This window comes from Gracilinanus agilis, chromosome 4 (genome assembly GCF_016433145.1).
Source record: "Gracilinanus agilis isolate LMUSP501 chromosome 4, AgileGrace, whole genome shotgun sequence".
Taxonomy (NCBI): domain Eukaryota; kingdom Metazoa; phylum Chordata; class Mammalia; order Didelphimorphia; family Didelphidae; genus Gracilinanus; species Gracilinanus agilis.
This window is the reverse complement of record NC_058133.1, coordinates 168,199,467-168,221,880: the sequence shown is the minus strand read 5'-3', so window position 1 is coordinate 168,221,880 and position 22,414 is coordinate 168,199,467. Positions and strand designations below refer to the sequence as shown.

At 47.1% G+C, this 22,414-nt stretch overlaps 1 protein-coding gene across 4 annotated transcripts; it reads right to left on the bottom strand.

The window, feature by feature from the left end:
• Positions 1 to 4,502: 4,502 nt before the first annotated feature.
• Positions 4,503 to 22,300, bottom strand: PBXIP1 (PBX homeobox interacting protein 1). 4 transcript variants are annotated; one of them, XM_044671790.1, is made up of 11 exons: positions 22,242 to 22,300; positions 14,588 to 14,678; positions 10,052 to 10,142; positions 9,695 to 9,762; positions 9,351 to 9,516; positions 8,186 to 8,416; positions 8,007 to 8,030; positions 7,561 to 7,628; positions 7,323 to 7,454; positions 5,590 to 6,854; positions 4,503 to 5,328 (listed from the first exon to the last, which is right to left on the bottom strand). In XM_044671790.1, exons 2-11 carry the CDS (start codon positions 14,639 to 14,641, stop codon positions 5,247 to 5,249), a joined length of 2,181 nt encoding a protein of 726 aa, XP_044527725.1. In that variant the 5' UTR covers positions 14,642 to 14,678; positions 22,242 to 22,300; the 3' UTR covers positions 4,503 to 5,246. The 4 variants fall into 4 exon arrangements, with proteins under 4 accessions (XP_044527725.1, XP_044527726.1, XP_044527728.1 ...); XM_044671791.1 differs by lacking the exon at positions 8,007 to 8,030; XM_044671793.1 differs by lacking the exon at positions 14,588 to 14,678 and having other exon boundaries at positions 9,351 to 9,502; positions 22,242 to 22,256.
• Positions 22,301 to 22,414: the final 114 nt, after the last annotated feature.

Below are 22,414 nucleotides of genomic sequence, written 5' to 3'. Positions count from 1 at the left end.
AAAAAAAAAAAGAGACCCTCTTTGGTCACCCCCTCTGAGAAGAGGTAAATTCAGACCATTCCCCTTTTAAGGAGGAGGAAGGTCTTTGAGCCACCCAGCTGCCCCCCAATTTTAAGTTTTTTTAAAAGCCTGTCTAGGATGGGGGTGGGGGGCAGCTGGGTGGTTCAGTGGATTGAGAGTCAGACCCAGAAACCTAGGATCCAGGGAGATCCTGGGTTCAAATCTAGCCTCAGACATTTCCTAGCTGGGTGACCTTGAGCAAGTCACTTAACCCCCATTGCCTAGCCCTTACCACTCTTCTGCCTTGGAGCCAATACTGCGTATTGGTTCTAAGATGGAAGGTAAGGGTTAAAGAAAAAGAATACTATTTGTTCTATGGAATGATTTTCAAGGAGGAGGATGGAGAGGCATACTGAGAAAAACTGTGGTGATATAAAAAGCAAAAGACATCAATAAAACTTATTTTGAAAAAGAAATATTAAAACCAAACCAAATCAAAAAAAACCCAACAGACTCCAGGCTAAGAGCGCTGGATTTAGACTGGGATTATTTGCTTATCATCCTGGTGAGGTGGTCCAAGTGGATAGAACCTTGAGCCTGGATTTAGGAAGAATTGAGTTCAAATCCAGCCTCAGACACTTACTAGCTGTGTGACTTTGGGCAAGTCACATCACTGATGTCTGCGTCAGTTTCCTGGACTGTAAAATGGGGATCATGAGCATCTACCTCACAGGGTCGTTGTGGGGCTCAAAGGAGTTGATATCTGTAAGGCCCTCCATCTAGTGTCTGGGACATAGCAGGTTCCAGGGCTGGCTGCTGGATCTCTCAGGCTGGGGAGCCTGAGAAGCATTAGGGCTAATCTGCCTCAGTCTGGTCCCTGCACTAAGGCACCCAGTGGTGGGAGTGGGACTGCCATCAGACTGCCAAGGCTGAAATAGTGCCAGTCAAAGTTTCTCTGCCCAACAGCAGAACTAGCCAGAGTGGCTGCTACACTTCCCTCCTGGAAGGGACAGGGGGATGCCAGGCCTGGAGTGGCAAGGAGCTGGGTTCAAATGTGATCTCAGATACTTTCTAGTTGTGTGATCCTGGGCAAGTCACTTAACCCCGTTTGTCTAGCCCTCACCCTTCTGCCCTAGAGTTGTTATTAAGATAGAAAGTAAAGGTTAAAAAGGAGGAAAAAAAGAGAGGGAGACCCTTTCTTTAAAAAATAAAAAAGGCTAATTAAAAAAAATTTTAATTCATGTACTTTGGGGCAACCTTAAAAAATAATTCCTATTAAGAATTCCTGGATTAGATGATCCCCTTCATCTTAAAATCCCATGGTTCCCCTGGAAAGAGAAAGGGGAAACTGAGGCCTCCAGAGGGCCATTGACTGGGGGCCAAGGCACTCTAGTGAGATTTTTTTTTCTCTCTGACTCAACTGCTTCAAAAACTTCTAGCTCATCATATCTGTTTCCTGAGGGGGTAGAAGAACTGGGGGAACCTCCTGGCCACCCCCAGAGCTCGTTATGCAAATGAAAGAAAAGAAACCTGAGAACTGAAACCACTTGAAAGGCTTCAAATCCAGGTCCAAATGCTCAGTCAGCACTCAGAGAGACCCTAGTGGGGCAGGTTGGCCTCCTCCCTGTTCCCAGGCCTGGCCTAGGGTCATCATCCTCTGAGGACCCCCTGGGATAACCTGGATCCCCTGTCCCCCAAGGGGAATCTTCCTGGATTTGGGGGTTCAAATTTTGCTGCCATTTTTTGTAGTAGGGCTCTCCCCTTTTGTAGGACTGTTTCCTTCATTCAACAAATATTTCTTAGCCACAAGCTCTGTGCAGTGGATGGTCCTTGGAGCTGAGGAAATGAAATCATCCCTGCCCTCAAGAAGAATAATGGCAGGCGGCAGCTGGGTGGCTCAGTGGATTGAGAACCAGGCCTAGAGATGGGAGGTCCTGGGTTCAAATCTGGCTGTGTAACCCTGGGCAAGTCGCTTAACTCCATTGCTTAGCCCTTACCACTTGTCTACCTTGGAACCAATACATGGTATTGATTCTTTTTTTTTTTCTTTTCATGGTATTGATTCTAAGACAGAAGTAAGGGTTTTATATTAAATTTTTTTTAATTTAAATATTTTTAAAAATAAGAATAATGACATTTACTAGGAACCTGAAGGCATTTCAGGAGATGACAGGTTCTTATCAGCTGGAAAAATCCCAGGATCCTCCTTGCTAAAGCTTAAATACAGTCAGTTATTTGCCAGATGCTGTGTGCTGGGCCACAAGGGGGTGCAAAGGATGTATAAACTAGAGTCTGCCTGGATGAGGCAAGCTCTTTGACCTACCCTTCCTTTCTCCCTCTTTCTTGGCAGCTAAATGGTCCAGTAGACACAAGTGCTGGACCTGAAGTCTGGAGGATCTGAATTCAAATCAAGCCTTGGATATTAGCTTATGTGACCCCAGTCAAATCACTTGACCCTTTTGCCTTGGTTTCTTTAACTGTAAAATGGGAATAACAGCTACTTTGAAGGGTAGTTTGGTGCCTTGTGCATAGTAAGTAAATCCCTAATGTTTATTCTCTCCCTGGTTCTTCCTCACTGTGCCCAGGGTCTTAGACATTTTCATTTCCTTCTAAATTCCCGCTCCGTCCATGGGCATTCCAATCCATGCCTAGTTAAGACACAAAGTCTGTCACTTATTAACACCTTGGGGCTTCCTTTACTTCTCTGAGCCTTGGTTTCCTCAGCTGTAAAAATGAGGGACTTAGACTGGTTGACCCCAAAGGCCCCTTCCAGTTGTAAATTCTTTCAATTCTACAAAGTCAAAGTAAGTTCCCGACTCTGCTTTCTTCCTCTCATGCCCTGCCATGGGAGTTCTGGAAAGAGCATTAAAGAAGAAGCTGGAAGGCCCAGCCATCGATGTCTCCTTTCTGAGCCTTGGGTGTCTAATCTGTAAAGTGAGGAGATAGAGGGCAGCTAGATGGCTCTGGGATAGAGATCCCGGCCTGGAGACAGGAGCTCCCTGTTTTCCAACGTGGCCTCAGACACATCCTAGCTGTGTGGCCTTGGGTAAACCCTTACCCTTCTGTCTTAGAGTTATTACTAAGACAAAAAGTCGGGGTCTAAAAAAATGAGGAGTTGGATTGGTTAAACTCCAAGGTTCTACCCCTTCCAACTCTGAAGTTTTAGTTCATCCTAGTGAATAAACCAGAAAGCCAAGGACACCAGGAGGGAGCCAGGCCGGATGCAAAGCTCCTGCTTCCAGCATAGTGAAATCTCGAAGAATAGGTGCTCTACTCACACTGTTCAATGACGCCGAGGGTACAAGGACATCTTAATGAAAGGGCCAGGCAAACATGAGGAACTTGGGCAGCTCCTGCTTCAGGAGGTTGCTGCCACCTTCTTCATCCTGCTCAGCTCCTTCCTCAAGTCCCTTCCCTCCTGAAAGGGTTTCTCACCTGCCCTCCATTATCTGTTCCTTTTTCTAACATCCTTCATGACTGGGTTGTTACTGGGGTCCACTCCAGGTTTCCTTTGATTTATTTACTGACTTCCACTGCTAACCGCCTTTCTCGCTTCCCAGCCCTTTCCTTCTCCTTTACTTCCTGGGCGCCACATGTCTCACTCATCTCTCTAAGCTGATGTCTTTTCCCTTAAACGCCCCCCCCCAACTCTGCCCCCTTTGTCAGGCTCTGAGGCCTGTTGTGCCCAGGTAGTGGCATCAGCCTCTCTGGGAACTTTCTTTTTTAAACCTTACTTTCTGTCTTCAATTTGATACTGAAAATATTGGTTCTAAGGCAGAAGAGTGGTAAGGGGCTAGGAAATTAGCGTTAAATGACTTGTCCAGGGCCATCCAGCTAAGAAGTATCTGAGGCCACATTTGAACCCAGGACCTCCCATCTCCAGGCCTGGTTCTCCATCCACTGGGCCGCCTAGCTGCCCCTACCTTGAAACCTTTGAGCACTTCCCTTCCCAGGAGCCAGATTCAGCTCCACAGAAATACCAGTGCCCTTACTCTTAGTGGGGAGGATTCCTAGGAGGGAAGGGTCCAGGGCGTCAACAGTGGCAAATGGGATTGAGATTAGATTTCAGGAAGGGCTTCCTGTGAAGTGAAATAGGACTCTCCTTGCCTAAAGAGATGCAGGAGGACGACTGCCAGCTCAACTTGGCTAAGAGTCAGGGCATCACAGGGCCTTTGGGCTCTTTGCCCATTACAGAATGTGACAAAATGGACAAAAATGTGAGACTAGTGCGCCACCTAGTGCCCCTCCCACCCCCCATCTCCAGGGATGCCAGGGAGCCTGGGAAACAAGCTCTGGGGCTGTGCCCATGGGCTGCTGCATAGGGAGTGGAAGGGAGCCATTAGGGATGATGGATGAATGCAGGGGATGGGGTTCAAGACTGGATGATGGAGATGAGGGTAGAGCATCAGGGCTGGAGGCTGGGATGGGTGATGTTCAGGGCTTCTCCAAACCCCTCCTGTCCGTGGGCCCTTCCAGGGATAACACATATACACACAGCCACATCACTAACAAAGGCACTTTATTGAGTTCAGTGTAGACTGTGTGCAATCAAAAGCCTGGAGGTAAGGAGTGAAGACCCCAACTCTATAGTACTCACAACTCTAACTGGGCACCAGAGCCTCGGGCCCAGGCCCCACGACTGACCAAACCATGGCTAGAGGGAGAAGAGTATTCCCTAGGAGCCATCTAGGTAGCATCTTGCCATCCTCCCTCCCGTGGGCAAAGAGGGGTGAAGGGAGAATTTATTCACCTGACTTAGTCCCTGCTCCTCCTTTTACCAGATACTCCAGCTCTATCCCCTCCCCCAGAAGCAGACTCGCACACACGGACCCTCTCCCTCCCTCCCTCACTGTACTTTGGCACAACCTACTTGGACCCAGAGCCACAGGGGGTCCATTGGGGAACCTGAGGGGGGTAAAGAGGGTCCAACTGTATTCACTATGCAAACAGGCACAAGCAGTGTCAGAGCATTTTCAAGCTAAAGTGGTATCTCCTGAGCAAGCTGGGGTTGGAGCTCTCTTTTGTGTTCCTGCTCGGGCCCCCACCTCGTGGAGGCGAAGCCAGTGCCAGAGGGAGGTCCTACTTTAATGCCCTCGCTCCCCTCTAATTTGTATCACAGACCTCCCCAAATACACCACACACATGCAGTGATAAATATAGACCAAAGGAGGCTCAGCAACCCCCGTTTCAGATTTCTGGGCAGAGCAGTGGGCAAACCGGACACTGAGCCCCTCCGGCTCTCTTCCTCAGCCCTCCCGGTAGTTTCTGGGACCCTCCTTGGGCCCTGAGCTTCTGGGGCCCTTCTGATACTTCTCCTTCTTCCCAGACCTACAAGAAGATAGCAAGTTAGGGAAGAGAGCCAGAGGCAGCACAGACTCTCCCAGCCTCAACTGCCTTTTAAGGGAGGTTTGCTGGCATCAAACTCCAAGCTAGGCCTCCAACCTTCCAACTCCTCCAGTTGTTTCCTGGTTCTTCAATGAACCAAGAATTTCCAGACCCACTCTGTCTGATGCTCCAGCCTGCCTTCTGTTCCACCAAACCCTGCCCTTCCCGAAGGCCCCACATTTCTTCCTCCCCGGGATCCCACACCTTTTCCTCAGTGCTTTGTCCCCAAAGAAATGGCCAAAGATGAAATCCTCAAAGTCGTCGACTTCATCGTCATCTCCCGTCTCTCTGACTGCAGCCTCCTCCAGGCTGTCCTCCATGGCCTCCACAAAGTCACGGAAACGGAGAAGGTCATGGCGGAAGAGGCCATCCTCACCAAAGTATGTGGACAGGAAGGCCATGGGTTCAGGAAGTTGTTGGCCCCAGGGCAATCGAGCCAAGTATTTCTGCAGCAGCGCTGCCAGCTCCTGCTTCCGAACTGGGGGCAACTCTAGCCCAAACATGGCCAGCCCTTCCTGGTGTGCACACTGGGCTACACTGGAGCAGCCCTGAGGCACTCGGTACTTGTGGCCTAGAACCTTCTTCCAGGCCAGCTGGGGATCAGAATAGGCTGAACCACCCCCCTTGGCCCCTTCCCTTGGGGGCTTCTGCCCATCCCACACTGGGTGGGGTCCCTGGCTCCCCCAGCGGCCTCCCCAGCTCTTCTTGGGATGCTCCTTCGTGCCTCGCCATTCCCGGCCGTTCTTGCCCCCCAGCTCAGCGGTCCCTAGCTTTTCTTGCTTCCACTTCCCTCCTGACTCCCCATCTCCTTTGCCCCTGAAGCTCTTCTTCTTTTCGACAATAAATTCTTCTTTCTTATGCTTCCACTTCTCTGCCTTCCCATCCCCTTGCCTGTCCTTCTCCTTGTGCTTCTCCTTTTGACTAGGCTTCTTTGAGCTCACAAAGTGGGCTCCTCCCTGCCCCAAGGACTCAGATGTGTTGGCTGGACCCTGGGAGGCCTGGTTTTCCTGGGGGCCCCAGCTCTCTGCCTCCTGAAGCTCCATGGCCAACTTCTGACCCAACTTGGCCAGATCAGCTTGATCCCTGTCCCCTAGCCCTGACTCATGAAGGCTCCTTTTCAGATCCCTCTGCACTGAGCTCAGCAGCAGCCTCTGCTTCTCTAGTTCCCTGCGTAGCATCTGGGCCTCAGCCTCCAACCGCTCCTTCTGCTCCAGGAAGCCTTTGGGCTCCAGCAGCCCTGGGGCTGGCTCCTGTGGGGGCTTCCCTGCACTCTGGCTCTCACAGGTCCCATCCACCCCTCTGGAGTAAGTCTCCTCTAGCTCCCCCAGGCGGCTCCGGAGCTCCTGCATCTCAGACTCCAGCACCCGCTGGGATGCTTCTCGCTGCTGCAGGGCTCCCCGGAGCCTCTCGTTCTCCTCTTCTAGTCCTGGGTGTTTGTGTAGCAAGTTCTGGAGTTCTTCCTTCTGAGCCTGGTAGGGAGAGAGAAGATGGGGGGAAAGAGTCAAGCCCCCAGTTATGGCCTTAATGATAGGAAGACAGGAACATGACAGTGGGTAGTAAAAAAATGACCACTCCTTCCACCTCCAATTCCACCTAATCCCAACATGTAGACTGTCCCTGTCAGAGGGAGGACCCTACCCCATCACCCCAACCCCAAAGCCCCAGTCAGGGAAGCTCTCCTCTTGCCTCAGAATTCCAGAATATTAGAACAGGAAGGGATCGCAGAGAGAAATTAAACCAAGCCCTAATTACACAGAAGACTGAGGGCCATAGAGGGAGCCTAAGTGTCAGAGATGGGATTCAAGCTCTTGAGGCTCTCCCAACCACAAGTCCAGGGTTTTCCCCACTCTACCTACTTACCAGCATTATTATCATTAGCATCCTAATAGCTTACTTCCCTCAAACAGTCACTCAACAAGCAGTCCATTCCCCTCTACCTGCAACTGGGCCTGAAGAAGCCGAATGTCCTGGTTCTCCTTGGCCAGCTTGTCCAGCAAAAGGCTCATGGACTGAAGACTTGGGAGACTTCCAGTAGGGTAATGGGCCTGTTGCTGCTGCCTAAGTCCATCCTTGGGGACAGGAAAGCTGGGTCATATACAGGAAACCAGAAGCAGGTCTTTTGCATGCCTCTACACAAGAATACACACACAGGACCCACAGGCATGCAGACACAACCTGGATATCCTCTGCATCTTGAGGGTCAGACTCCGGGGTCACCTGGGACTCCAAGTTCTCTGCTGGCCCTAGCAAAGAGAGAGAGATGGTCTGAGAAACTGGCCACTCATTAGTTTGCCGGCCTCCACCTACCCAATACAACAAAACGAGGAATCCCAAACCCCTCCAGTGCAATAGTCAGAGATCCACACACACTCTCTCATACACTCTCATACTTTTTCCCTCTCTCTCTTTATTCTCCTTCACCCTCTCCTTCCTTCCAGCCTGGCAAGACTCTGTAGCCCAGGAACCCTGGCTTGGGATTAGCCTTAAACATATTTTACATATTAGAGGAAGGACTAACTATTTGTTCTCCCTTTGGCTCCCCAGTCCCCATTAAGCCAGAAGACATCTTCTTCCCCCTGAGGACTAAGAGGTCAGCCCAGCCAGGCCCCCTCCCCACTCACCAGTCTCAAGGTCAGAGAAACCACCTGAAGACAGACAGAGAGGAGTCTGGGTGAATCCCCTCTGGCATCATCAGAGTTGGGGTCGGGGTAGGGGTGGGGAGAGGAAAAACAGAATCAAGGAAATGGCAGGAAAAAGGGGACGAGAGATGAGAAGGAGAGCAGGGGCCCCATTCACTCACCAGAAAAGAGGAGGAAGCCAAGGCCCACCAGGACCAGAGCTCCCAGAAGACAGGTGTTCAGTGTGAGCCCCAGCTCCCCATTTCCTCCCTCGCTACTGGCCTGGTCATGCCCACCCACAGAGGCAGGGAGATGGGTCGGCCTGGATTCCTGGGGCCCCCGACGTCTCCTCAGGCCTTCCACATCCACATCTTCGTCACTACTGGAGCAGCTGAATTCCTCACCAACCTTCTCTGGAAGTGAGCAAGGGGAGGAGAGGAGAATGAGTTAGTTACAAGTGCAGGGGCCTGGGGATAGGGGCAGAGAGACCAAGAGAGAGAGTGATGGCAAGAGCACCCCTTCTACCCGGAGACTAGGAGCCAGAAGGCTTGGGTGCTAGTCCTGGCTGGGACACTCACTAGCTCTGTAACCCTAAGGCTCAGTTTTCACAACTACAAAATGAAAACTGCCCTGCTTATTTAACAGGCTTGCTGAGAGGCTTGTTGAAAACTAGAAGCATTAAAGGCTAAATGGCTGGCCCAAGGTCACACATGTACAAGGGGCAGCGCTGGCCTCAGAGCTCAGGTCTTCTGTCCTTTGTCCCCCATAGGAGCTATCCAGCAAGTAAGTAGAAATGCCAGTCTAGGGGGCAACTGAGTAGCTCAGTGGATTGAGAGCCAGGTCTAGAGATGGGAGATCCTAGATTCATATCCGGCCTCAGACACTTCCCAGCTGTGTGATCCTGGGCAAGTCACTTGACCCCCTTTGCCTACCCTTACCACTCTTCTGCCTTGGAGCCAATACACAATATTGTTTATTTAAACACAGGGTTTAAAAAAAAATGCCAGTTTGGAGTTCTAGGGAGGGCTGGAAGATGCTATTACTATTATTATTATTATGTATTAAAGGGCAGGGATAGAGTGGATAGAGGGCCTAGAGACAGGAGGATTCATCTTCCTAGGTTCAAATCCATCCTCAGACACTTATTAACTGTGTGACTCTGGACAAGTCACTGAACCCTTTTGCCTCAGTTTCCTCATCTATAAAATGAGCTGGAGAAGAAAATGGCAAATCATTCCAGGATCTTTGCCAAGAAAATCCCAAATGGGGTCACAGAGAGTCGGACATAACTGAAATGACACAACAACAGAAAAGAATAGATAAAAGAGATGGAGGCAGGATTCTTACCTGTTTTAGGGGACCAAGGGCCATTGTGTGGAGAGTTTAAGTCCCTTTGCTCCATGATGTCTGACTCCAGCTCAGTCCCTTCCGTGGTCTCTGGTTGCTCAGCCTTTGTTTGTTCTTCATCTGGACTTGGGAGGTCTAAACTCTTCTCATTGCTTTCCGGGGAAACCTAACCCATTGTAAGAGCCCTGAGAATGGCTTTTGCACCCAATTTCCCATTTTGCAGAAAGGAAGATAGCATCTCTGAGTCACAGTAAGTTACTTCAATGAGTAAGGGCTGAGACTTGAAACCAGGTCTTCCAACTCCCAATCCACTTACCCACCATCTTCCCTTGTGAGGGGCCTACCTTAATGTCTGTCTCCTCTGGAGGGCAGGCATCAGGCTGGACAGGAGGGCTCTTGGAAGCAGTAGGTGCTGGGTGCAGGAGTCAGGGAGAAGGCTCAGAGAATACTCTCCAAATTCCTGCTCAGCCTCCTCCAGACCCAGGGGATGTCCAACAGGTCTCACCCCAGTTTGGAGTGAGGAGAGGGCAGGGACAAGAGTAGCAGGGAAACCAACTGATCTACAGGGTAGGGAGAGTGGAAGGGTAAGGTGTTGGGCAGTAAAGGGGGGCAAGGGAACTCTCTTCCAAGGGAATCCAGATGATAGAAGCAGGCCTGCTCTCCCAGATAGCTTCCTAGCACCCTCACCAGGGCCCAATTACCCTTTCCATCCAAGGTTCTTGGAAGTTCATCCGCTGAGCTCTGAGGGGCTGTCTCAGATTCTGGACCCAGAGTCTCTACTGGCAAGCAGCCCTGAAGGAAGAAGGGTGTGTACAAGCAGAAGGAGGAGACATTTATTGCTGGTAGAAGCTGCTACCTATCTTTTGTCTGTGCCTTCAAGTGCTGGGGCTGAGGTAGGAAATGCCTAGGCACCCAGACCTTACCCACAGCACAATGCAGACAGTCTCTGTCAGACCCCTGACATATTCTTGACTATTCTCTCTCTGTCTGCATCCTCTCCTTTGGCAAGCTTAGGCACTCCCTGAACTTCAACTATCACCTCTAATGCAGATGGTAGGTGGGGGTTGGAGGCAGTCAGGAAGAAGGTCCAGAGAATACTCTCCAGATTCCTACTCAGCCTGGCCCCCAGGACGCCCAACAAGTCTGTCTATCTGTCTCTCTCACATGTTTTCTGGCATTTTTTTTCTTAAACCCTTACCTTCCATCTTGGAATCAATACTGTATATTGGCTCCAAGGCAGAAGAGTGGTAAGGGTAGGCAATGAGGGTCAAGTGACTTGCCCAGGGTCACACAACTGGGAAGTGTCTGAGGCCACATTTGAACCCAGGACCTCCCATCTCTAGGCCTGGCTCTCAATCCACTGAGCTACCCAGCTGCCCCCTTTCTGGCATTTTACAATCCAGAGTTTCTCCTTCCCTCCCTTCCCCATCTGTCCAGGGCAGAAAATAGTTTGATATAAGTTAAACCAGTGCTGTCATGAAATACATATTTCCATATTCCTCATGTTATGAAAGAAGGCACATATCACATATACAAGAAGAAACTCATACAGGAAATAAAGTGAAAAATGGCAAACTTCGATCTGCAATCAGATTCTGGAGGTTCTTTCTTCGACTGTGGAAAGCCTTTTTCATCATGTGTCCTTGGGGTTATTTTGGATCCTTGCATTGCTGAGAAGAGTTTAGTCTTTCACAGTTGAACAAGTCTCTCTTATATTCTACATCTTCACCCCTAAGCTCCAGCTCCCTAGCACCCCAGCACTCCTCTGGTCTGATATGGCATGACCAGGACTCTTGTGGCTCTCGCCTCAGCTCTGTCACACTCACTGGTGTGACTTGAGGGAAGTCACTTAGCAACATTTTGAGCTTAGTTTGTTTGGCTGTAAAATGAGATGTCTGGACCAGATGATCTCCAAGGCCATTTTTGTACTTAGCACATTCAAATTTACCTTAGTTATTTTTGTAAAGGGAGCTGGTCTTGGAGTCAGGAAGGCCTCAAAACCCTCCTAACTTACTTACAGGAACTATAGCTGTCACGCCAGGCAAGTCACCTACTTTCTCAATCAGCTAGATCCTTCTCTAAGCTGTAAAGTTACAGAGAACATGCTGCCCTAGAACCTATTGAGGAGTCTCTTGGCATCAGGGTAATCCCCTCTATTTGTGTATACATCTTATTTCCCCAGTTAAGTTATAAGATTCTTAAAGACCAGGACTAGGTTTTAGTTCATCTTGGAATCTCTATGGTCTTGTGAATAATAAATATTTATTGAATTAAACGAAAACTAAGGCTCTTGGGGTGGGACTAGGTAGATAGAGCACCAGCCTAAAATCAGAAGACTTGAGTTCAAATCTTACTTTAGACACTTCCTAGTTGTGTAACCGAGGGCCAGTCATTTAATCCTGATTGCCTTGCAGTTCTTCTGAATTAGAAGTGATACTAGGACATAAAGTAAGACTTAGAAAGAGAGGAAGGAAGGAAGGGAGGGAGGAAAGAAAGAAGAAAGGAAGGAAGGAAAGGAGAAAGGAAAGAAGGAAGGACTAAGATCCTCCATAGTCTGTCCCCAAACTACCTTTCCAGCCTCATTTCCTACCTTTACCACTCTCTAAGTGAATCCTTTGCTCAAAACCACCAAATGAATCTGGTCACTGTCCCCCAAAATGCTGTGTATATACCTGGCTCTGCTCCTTGACTCATCTTGTCCTTCTAATCTAGAAAGAGCTTCCCCTGATCCAACTCATTCAAGTCCTCCCTGAGATCCTATAAGGCCCATCTCAGGCTTCACCTCCTCAGCAAAACAGTAACTGACTAGCTAGGCCTCCAGTGATTTCTGGAGCCAAGAAACAACATGTTAGAGCAAAGAACCTGCTGGATTTGGAATCCAGAAGACTAGTTAAAAATACTCCTCTGCTGTATGACCAGGAACAAAGTTATTTACCTCTTTGGGCCTTCGTTTCCATGTGTATAAAAGAACAACAAAAATAATAATAGTACAAAATGAGCTAGAGAAGAAAATGGCAAATCATTCCAGTATCTTTGCCAAGAAATCCCCCAAATGGGATCAGGGAGAGTCAGACATGACTGAAACAAATGAACAACAAAGGGGCCTACCTCACAGGGTTGTCATGGGGCTTAAACTAGATTGTGAAGAAGGTGCTTTGCAAACTTTAAAATATCATTTAAATATTAATTGCCATTCTTCTTCAAATCTTGTAGCACTAATTGTCTATAACAGCCATTTGACCCATATCATAGACAGACTGGCAGTACAGACCACATGACTTTGGAGTCTAGTTTATTCCACCTGAGCTGTTTTTTTGTTTGTTTGTTTTTTAAAACCTCACCTTCAGTCTAGGAATCAATACCAAGTATTGGTTCCAAAGAAGAAGAGCAGTAAGGGCTAGGCAGTGACTTGTCCAAGGTCACAAAAGTAGAAAGTATCTGAGACCACATTTGAACCCAGGGCCTCTTGTCTCTAGGCCTGGCTCTCACACCACTGAGCCACTTAGCTGCCCCTCCACCTGAGATTTTTAGTCAAAAGGCATTTTATCTGATTAGATACACAAGTGATCTAGTGGGAAATGGAAGTTAGCCACCAGCCTGCCACTACTGTTGGATGACCACTTACCACAGTAAGCATATCAAAGAATCCCAGAATCTTAAAGTTGACCCAGAGGTCACCTAGTGAGCAGAACTACAGGAATCCCTTCTGCAACATTCCTGATGATGGGGGGTCTTCACTAAAGATCTCTAGCAAATGTTAATGAAGATAAAAATGGAAAGAGCATTTGGCTTTAGAGTCAGTAGAGACAGAGGCTCAAATGCCAACTCTAATTCTTTATTGTTGGGAGATACAAAGCAAAGTACTTATACTGCCTTCTTAGGGTCTAGAGTTTAGGATTCAGAAATGGAAGAGGCTGTGTAGATCATTTTGTCCACCAGCAGGGAAAGGCCAGTATCACACATGGAGTTAAGGGATAGAGCCATGATTTGAAACTCCCTCCCCAGACTGCAAATACAATGCTATAGTATTCAGGGATGCTTGGAGGATGGTACCTGGTAAACCTGAAAACTTGAAGCACAAGAACTACTCAGTGCCTCTAGAACATGGCATTAGGATTATTATGGATTATATAATTAATTTTTTGGACCCCAATCTTTTTTACGTTGCTGCCATCTTGTCCTATTCTGAACTACTTTTATGAAGGCATTTTCCTCTCTTTTTAAAACCTGCCTCTCTGCCTAGGCCATGTTGGCCTATAAGCTTAAAGAGGGCAGGCAGGGTCTGTGTTCTATTCCCCTTGTTGAACCCTACGGTGTCTGGCTCTCTACTTTAACTAGAGAGTAGGAAGTCAGGAAACGGTACAACTGCTGATATCTGAGCAACTGCCTCTATATCTGTTGTTTTTATCTTTGCATCTCTGGTGTAGTGGCTTGAACTTAGTAATAAGTAGTGCTGGTTTGGAATGGCCCTCTCCTCCATGAATCTGGTCCATCTTCTAATTCCTCTTACTCTATGGGTTAGAAGTATCCAGTCAATTCAGCTCTCTCTCCTAATTCTAAAAATAAGCCTCCTTGTTGCTTCCCACTCATTGTCCTTGTTATCCAAATCTATACCAAAATATCAGGGGAAAGCATGGGTTCAGAGCTCATGTCTGGCTCCCTCAGGACCTGGAGTCCAGTGTCCATTCCTGCCTTTCCCCTGAGGCTTTCGTGTTTCCTAAGGCTCCTCTCTTTCCCCCTTTCTACTACTACTTTGACTTGGGTTTTCCATTCCAGCAAACATGTCCCATTACTTCCACCTATGCCTCACCAACTCCCCACAGAAGGGAACATTCTAATCCTCCAGAGATGCCTTCTAAACTGCTCTCCTAACCATGTTTCGCACTAAACTTCTCCAGGAAGCCTTCCCAGACTGATGCCTCTAACTCAACTCGAGCTCAAACACTGATGACTAGGCCTTCTGTCTAGCTCCATTTGCCTCTTTGTTCCTGGAGCTGGTCAGTGTCCTTGGGGGGCACTATAATGTCTCCACCAAATATAGCACTCTCAGTGGACAAAAGACTGGGCTTCTTTCTTCTCCTGGATCCCCCCACCACTGCAGCACCCAAGGATGCAAGAGGAGAGGCACTCAGATTCAAAGAGGGATAGACTGACTGAAATTAAAGTCAATAGGGATTCCTTTCACCACAGGCATATTCTGGCTCTTCCACAAAATTCCCAGCCTCTCCCCATCTTACCTCAGAGCCAGCAATCACCCAGCTATTATCGGACTCCGGGCTGGAGGATTCCATAGCTGGTCACCTCTGTGGGGACCTCAATAGGCACCACCTGCTGAGAAAAGTGCTTGGAAATAACAATTCGTAGAGATCACCCTCAGGAGGAAGGGAAGAAGAAAAGCCCAAGAGGTTAACGGTAGCAGAATGCAACACCCTGCACCTAGGACCTGCTTCAGCAAAAGCCACCAATTTGTGGACAACATTTGACTTGCAAATTCGTATTTGCAAATGTCCGAAAAGGAGTATGTCCCTCCAGGGGATTGGCTGGGCCAGCAGGAATGGGAGGGAAATGACCTTGAAAGGACATAAAACTTCAGAGCTGGAAGAAACTTAAGGGATCATTTAGTTCAGCTCTTGAAACTGTAGCCTTAGAGAGACTGGAGGAGTAACTTGCCAAGGATCATGCTTAGTAACAGTGGGGATAAGAATCCAGGTTTCCAGCCTAAGTCACATTTTCTTTCCTTATCTCTCCTCCCCAGCCTCTCCCCCACCAGTAAGTAACACACTGGTAGCAAAAGGCCATGCAGGGAAGGGGAGAAGGCCCTAGATTCCCAGGCTAGGGACCTGAGGTTGGATCAGGACTCTGCTACTTTTCTACTCTCTGACCTTGGCCTTCTCATCTATCTGTAAAGGATGGGGTCAGACTAGATAACCTCAAAGTTCCCAGCTCCATGTTTCATACCGTCTCTCCCAATCTCTACAGTTTACCCTGCTTTTTATTTGGGACCTCATGTGACCTACCCCAGACAGAGACTTCCCCTAGAAGGGAAAACTCATTTACCTCTAGCTTCCTTCACCAACACCTCCTGCCTCCCAAAGCTAGAAGGGAATTGTGGGAATGGAGTGAAGCACACTGACTCCAGCTTGTCACTTAGTTCCCTTTCCACTCAATTATGAATCTGGTCCAATTTCTGTCTTGTGAAAAAATTATTCAATTTATTTATCACATTGTCTGAACCTAGCCCTGCATGACTGAGAAGCTGGACCACCTCTCCCGGTTGCTTAGAGACCCTTAATGAATAACCTAGGTTATGTTGACCGGAAGCTCCATCAGATCTGGACATGGATGAGTTTTCTCACAATTATACATTACAAGCAACCCATATATGTCTTATCTGAAAACTGGCCCCACACTGGTCAATCAGTTATTGTTTCCATTTTCCCTTGACTGAATACAGATACTTGGGAGAAATGGGACACCTCTTTTTTTCTTATTTCTGGGAACTGCATCTCCCCTTCCCAAATTGGTAGGCCCCTAATCTTTCCACCAATTAGGAATTGGATAGCCTAATTCTGTTTCCTGGTTAATAGTTTCCTTTTAATTAATTGGTCTTGTTTTATTGTTTTTAATGTATAAAAATCTGACCTTCCCCTGTATTCAGGATGGTTCAATGCCAAGCTAAGGAGGATTGGTCCCCCCAGAGTACAGCAGTGGGAAAAGGTTTGTATTTGTAATCATGAGACTACAGTTTAAATCCTATTGCTGTACAAGCTGAGTGAGCATGAGGCAAATGAATTTACCTGAACTTCGGTTTCCTTAACTAAAAAATGGGAATCATGAGAAATGTGTTCTATAAACCATAAAGTACTATATAAACTTGAGCTAACAATGGGGGAAGGCAAATTCTAGACAAAATAGCTTTGTACCGGAGGCAAGATTTGAAAATTGACTCCCTTTAGGCTATTATTTACCAGAGGATTTGGACTTTTACTGTAGCTTAGGAACATTTTATTTAAACTGGAAGAGATCTTATAGATCATCTAATGTCAAGCCCCTCATTTTACAGATGAGGAAACTAAGAACGTGGGGCAACCTGACTAAGGTTTTAGAGGAAGTAAAGAGTAACTGAGACCTAAGACTTCAGGACCCCTAAGCCAATGCTCATCACAAAATAAGTAACTTCAGGGCATGAAGATAGAGGCCATAGAGCAGGGGTCAGCAACGAATGGCTCTGGAGCCATATAGGGCCAGATATGGCTCTTTCTGTAGGAGCCATAAAGTCAATTAATTTTCAGGCGCTGTTACAGGAGCGCGCACTGTGAACACTGCACAGCTCTCACGAAATTACATTTTAAAAAATGTGGCGTTTATGGCTCTCACGGCCAAAAAGGTTGCCCACCCCTGCGATAGCAAGGGACACAGCTTGGGGAACATCCCTAGGGGAATGATAGCAAACCTTTTAGAGCTGGAGTGCTGGGGCCTCACCCCTACCCCCACCCCACCCCAGGCCTTGTGCTGTGCCCCACCCCCCTTTACCCCACACTGGGGAGGGAGGAAGTGCTCCCATTGAGCTGCTGGGCAGAGGGTCAGATGAAGTGAGGAATGGCCTCTGCTGCCGGTGAACCACCCACCTAACCCCAATTCACTCCCATTACCTGCTGGGCAGAGGGGCAGGGGATGGAGAAAAATGACATCAGGCAGAGGGGGAGGGGAGTAGTTCTGCCTGAGTCCTTGAACTTGTCCTGGAGGGCAGCCAGGTGCCTATACAGAGTGCCATCTTTGGCACTCATGCCATGGAAACAACATCCATGGAAAAGAAGTGGCTGCCTCATTAAGGATTCTTAAGACCCCCACCCCCCCACCCCAAACCAACTTCACCAGGAAAAAACTTTCCACTAAAGGGAACAAAGGAACAAAATTTCATCTTTAAGAGTAGTAAATTAGGGCCAGCTGGGTAGGTCAGTGGATTGAGAGCCAGGCCTAGAGACGGGAGGTCCTAGGTTCAAATCCGACCTCAGATATTTCCCAGCTGTGTGACCCTGGGCAAGTCACTTGACCTCCATTGCCTACCCTTACCACTCTTCCACCTATAAGTCAATGCACAGAAGTTAAGGGTTTAAAATAATAATAATAATAATAAAAAGAGTAGTAAATTGGGGGTTACTAGGTAGCACAGTGGATTGAGCACCAAGCCTGAAGTTGGGAGGTCCTAGGTTCAAATATGGCCTCAGATACTTCCTATCTGTGTGACCCTGGGCAAGTCACTTAACCCCATTTGCCTAGCCCTTTTCTATCTAGCCTAGCATTTTTCTTAGAATTGATACCAAAACAGAAAGTAAGAGTTAAAAAAAAGGAATAGATGATTTTGACACCACTTCCCCCATGTCTGAGTGGGTTTAGGACCTGCATAGAGACAGATGAAAGGTTGCTAGAATTTCTCATAATTGAATCCAGATTGGCTTCTCTAAACATCTATGGATCTGCTTCAGTTACAGTGCTTATATTTTTCTCCCTTCCCACTCCTCCTCCAAGCCTTGGCTTAGTCAATTATAACCTTTTTCATGCATTTCCAATCTCTCCCTTTTCACTGGTTCTTTCCAATATGCCTACAAACAGAAATAGTTCCTCCTAACCCTAAAAAAAGCCTTTGTTCAGTCTTTCAAAGCTATCTTGCTACTATCTCATTTCTTTCCAATTTTCTTTTAATATCACCCTTTCACTGTCAGAATTCTTTTTTTTTAAACCCTTACCTTCCATCTTGGAGTCAATACTATGTATTGGCTCCAAGGCAGAAGAGTGGTAAGGGCTAGGCAATGGGGGTTAAGTGACTTGCCCAGGGTCACAAAGCTGGGAAGTGACTGAGGTCACACTTAAACCTAGGACCTCCCGTCTCTATGCCTGGCTCTCAATCCACTGAGCTACACAGTTGCCCCCTTCACATACTCTTTCTTCACTGCCATCATACCACTGAAACTTCTCTCTAGGCACCAGTGACCAAATCCAATGAACTTTTCAGTCTACATCCTTCTTGACCTCTCTGCAGTTTTTGAAACTATTCCCTTGCTATTAAATACTCTTGCTTCTCTGTTTCAAACATTCCATCCTTCTGTTTTTTTCTCCTAACTATCCCAATTCCATAGGGCTCCTTCCTTTAGACCAGTGGTTCCCAAACTTTTTTGGCCTATCACCCCCTTTCCAGAAAAAATATTACTTAGCCCCCTGGAAATTAATTAAAAAAAATTTTTTTTAAACCCTTAACTTCTGTGTATTGGCTCCTTGGTGGAAGAGTGGTAAGGGCTAGGCAATGGGGGGGTCAAGTGACTTGCCCAGGGTCACACACTAGGAAGTGTCTGAGGTCAGATTTAAACCCAGGACCTCCTGTCTCTAGGCCTGACTCTCAATCCACTGAGCTACCCAGCTGCCCCAATTTTTAAAAATTTTAATAGCAATTAATAGGAAAGATAAATGTACCTGTGGCCATCACTGCCCCCCCCCCAAGGGTGCGGTAGCGCCCATTTTGGGAATCACTGCTTTAGATCTACCCTTCAAGGTGGGTGATCTCTAACACCATGATCCAGTCTTCTCTTTTTTTCTCTACACTGAGTACCAGTCACAATGGTTGCTATGATTTCTGCTATTATAAAAATGCCTCCCTAACCTCCCCCCTGCTATTCCTGATTTCTCTCTGGAACTCCAGAACTCTCTCTCTGGCTATCTGACCAATTAACCCATCAATGAAGTATTGGTCAAGGCATAATCCTCCTATGATATGGGTCTTATACTCTTACCACCCTCTCTTGGATGCCCATACTCCAATTTGTCATGTTCCTTTTTCCTTTAAAAACAAAAAAACAAACCAAAAAAACCTCTTTCCTTCTGTCTTAGAATTGATCCTTTACAAGACAAAAGAGCAATAAGAGATAGGCAATTTGGATTACATGATGTGGCCAGGGACACACAGCTAGGAAGAATCTAGGGCTAGATTTGAATTAAGGGCCACTCCAGGCCTGGCATGACATTCTAACTACTGTGCTACCTAGCTACCCCCATGTTCCTTTTTCAATTCAGTACCAGAAATGAACATCAAGTCCAGATATGGTCCAATGGGGCAGAGTAGAACAGGACTATCACCTCTCTCATCTGAACACTATTATTTCCATTAATTCAGCCTAAATTCAGGTTAGGTTTTTTTTTGACTGCCACATGATACTATTGACTCATACTGAGTTTATAGTCCTCCAAATATTTGTAAAGCACTTAGCACAGTGCCTGGCACATAGTGGGGGCTATGTAAATGCTAATCCCCTTCCCTACCCCTAAAATCTCCAGTTCTTATTAATTGTTGATTAGGTAAAAAAACTCTATCTATGGTACACTTGTGAAGTTGATGTTTTTTAGCCCAGGTAAGTCTTAACATTTATCCATGTTAAATTCTATCATCATAGATTTAGCATATCCTTCTGATCTGTCCCAAATCCTTTGGTTCCTGATTCTGTCACCTTTGTACTTACTATTATTTCCCAGTTCTTCTTCGGGAAGCTTACCATTTATGCCACTGTCCAGGTCACTGATAAAAATGCTGTTTAGCATATAGGCAGGGATGGATTGCTGGGGCACTCTACTGAAGACTACCCTCCAAATCTTCCATGTTCAAAACTCAAGTTGTAACTTTGTCTCTTCTCTATCCTTTTCCTCTTTCCTTCCACTGAAATCCTACTGACTCTTACTTCACAAAGTCTGTCCTAACTGTACTATCCTTTTTTTTTTCAAAAACATTCACCTTCTGTCTTAGAATCAATACTAAGTATAGGTTTTAAAACAGAAGAGCTGTAAGGGCTAGGCAATGGGGGTTAAGTGCCTTGCCCAGGATCACCCAGCTAGGATGTTTTCTAGTCCAAATTTGAACCCAGGACCTTCCATTTCCAGGCCTGGCTCTCTATCCACTGAGCTATCTAGCTACCTCTAGGCCTTTTCTTTCTTTCCTTCGAGAAAATGCCTATATAATGTTCCTTATGTCCCTACTGCCACCACCCTTTCCCATCTCTGCCTACCTACTGAAACCCTACTTTAAGTCCAGCTCAAATGTCATCTCTTCCATAAAAACCTTCTCCAATGCCTCTTTCCTCCCACCTCCCCAGATTTCACATAGCAATTTGCTGATCCCTTTGTTGTACTTACACAAGTACTACAATACAAAATAATCCATGTCATGTGCCCTATTCCCTGACTTAAGGCAGGGGTTTTATCTGACTTTTGTATCTCTCTAGTACCACAAAGAATTTTGCATAGCGGTATATCAAACATTTTGTGAATGGAAGCCCTCTCTCTTCCATCTCACGGCTCTTTTCTATATAGCAGCCAGCTATCACAGGCCTCTTGGTTACTAGGTAAGACTGTTAACAGCCAGTAACAGGAAGGAAATGGAAACAGACTGGTGAAGTCTCTGTTTACCCCTCATTCTGGTACAGCATGCTCAAGTCCCCCAGCTATGGCCACCATGGCAACCAAGATGATGTCAGACCTATTGTCACCATGGGGATAAGAACTAGTATTTAGGTCATCAAGACATTCTCTCCCACCCTGGGGAGATGGAGCCAAGAGAACGGTTCCTGCCCAAGCATCCTGGGTTCCCAAGACCTTGACATATCTTAGAATAGCCTTTTGGGGTCCCTAGGGTTCCCATCTGTGCCAGCATCCTTAGGAAAAGTCCCTTCCCCTATTTAGATCTGTTTCTTCATCTGTAAAATCTATAAGGTCCCTCAGAGCTTCAAATCCCATGATTTAAGTTTCTTCTTCAGTCTAATCTCTGAGGCAGCATGGTATAAATGCAAAGAGAAATGGACTTGAAGTTGGAAAGGCCTATGTTCAAATGTCATATGTTAGAGCTTCTGTGGCAGGGGTCAGCAACGTATGGCTCTCGAGTCATATCTGGCTCTTTTGAGGGCAAGATGTGGCTCTTTCTGCAGGAGCCATAAAGTCAATTTTTTTTCAGGCGCTGTTACAGGAGCGTGCACTGTGAACACTGCATGGCTCTCACAATATTACATTTTAAAAAATGTGGCATTTATGGCTCTCACAGCCAAAAAGGTTGCTGACCCCTGTTCTGTGGGGTGGGGGGAAGAAACTTCTGAATCTCAGTTTCTTCATCAGTAAAATAAGAATAACAATACTTTGTTGCACTAACCTCACTCAATTATAGTGAAGATAAAATGAAATAAAGCTAAGAAGTAATCTGGGCCAACATGTACCTGACAAGAAACCCCATTTTCTTCCTTCCTTCGGATTCATAATTATTGTGTTTTTTTGTGTGTGTATACTCATACACAGTGCTTTTCAAATTTTATCAAGTGCTTTAGAAATATTGTCTATTTCAGACCCCAGGCAATCCTCAAGAGATAAATGCCTATTTTGTACTATCCCTACTTTACAAATGAGGACAGTGAGGCAGAGATTAGTGAAGTGACTTACCCAGCTAGGGTCAAGTCACAGTTGACTTGTCTGAGACATAACTTGAGCACAGGTTTTTCTGAATGCTTTTGGTCCAGCATTCTAGTCACTTCACCCCAGATCATCTCTTTAGGGAGGGGTGGCAGAGGCCATGAGACCTCCTCAAATCTGTTTCCCCACTCCTTTGCAGGCAAAGAAACTGCTCAAATACCCGAGGCGGCGCTCCTGGCTTTCCTAGGCTGAGATGGGCAGTTTCACTAGTCATGCCTGTCAATCTCTCCATCTCAGGCCTGGCGGGCTCCTCACACTCCACCCCACCCATGGGGAAGGGGGGTTGGGAAGAGTTGAAGGAATTTCGAGTAGAACCGACTGTCCCAATGGGGTAGCAGATGCCCCCAGGTGTCCCATTCCCTCCTAACCCTCACTTCCCACCCCGGGGGACATTACCTGATTCAGCTCCGGGCTTGGCTAGGTCTTCAACTCAACTTGTTCCAGAATCCCCTGGTTTCCGACTTCTCCTAGAGGGCGGGGCACGTGACACTCCTAGGACCAATGGGAAAGCTGCTCCCCGGCTGGGAGAAAAACTTCGGACCAATGGGAGAGCGAGGTGCGATGGTGAG

Bases quoted from the DNA above. Each gene is read 5' to 3' on its own strand.
- PBXIP1 (XM_044671790.1), bottom strand. From the start codon at position 14,641: ATGGAATCCTCCAGCCCGGAGTCCGATAATAGCTGGGTGATTGCTGGC. The intron at 8,417-9,350 runs GTAAGAATCCTG...GCTCACTTCCAG, and splicing joins CCCTTGGTCCCCTAAAACAG to AGAAGGTTGGTGAGGAATTC. The intron at 5,329-5,589 runs GTGTGGGATCCC...ATCTTCTTGTAG, and splicing joins GACAAAGCACTGAGGAAAAG to GTCTGGGAAGAAGGAGAAGT.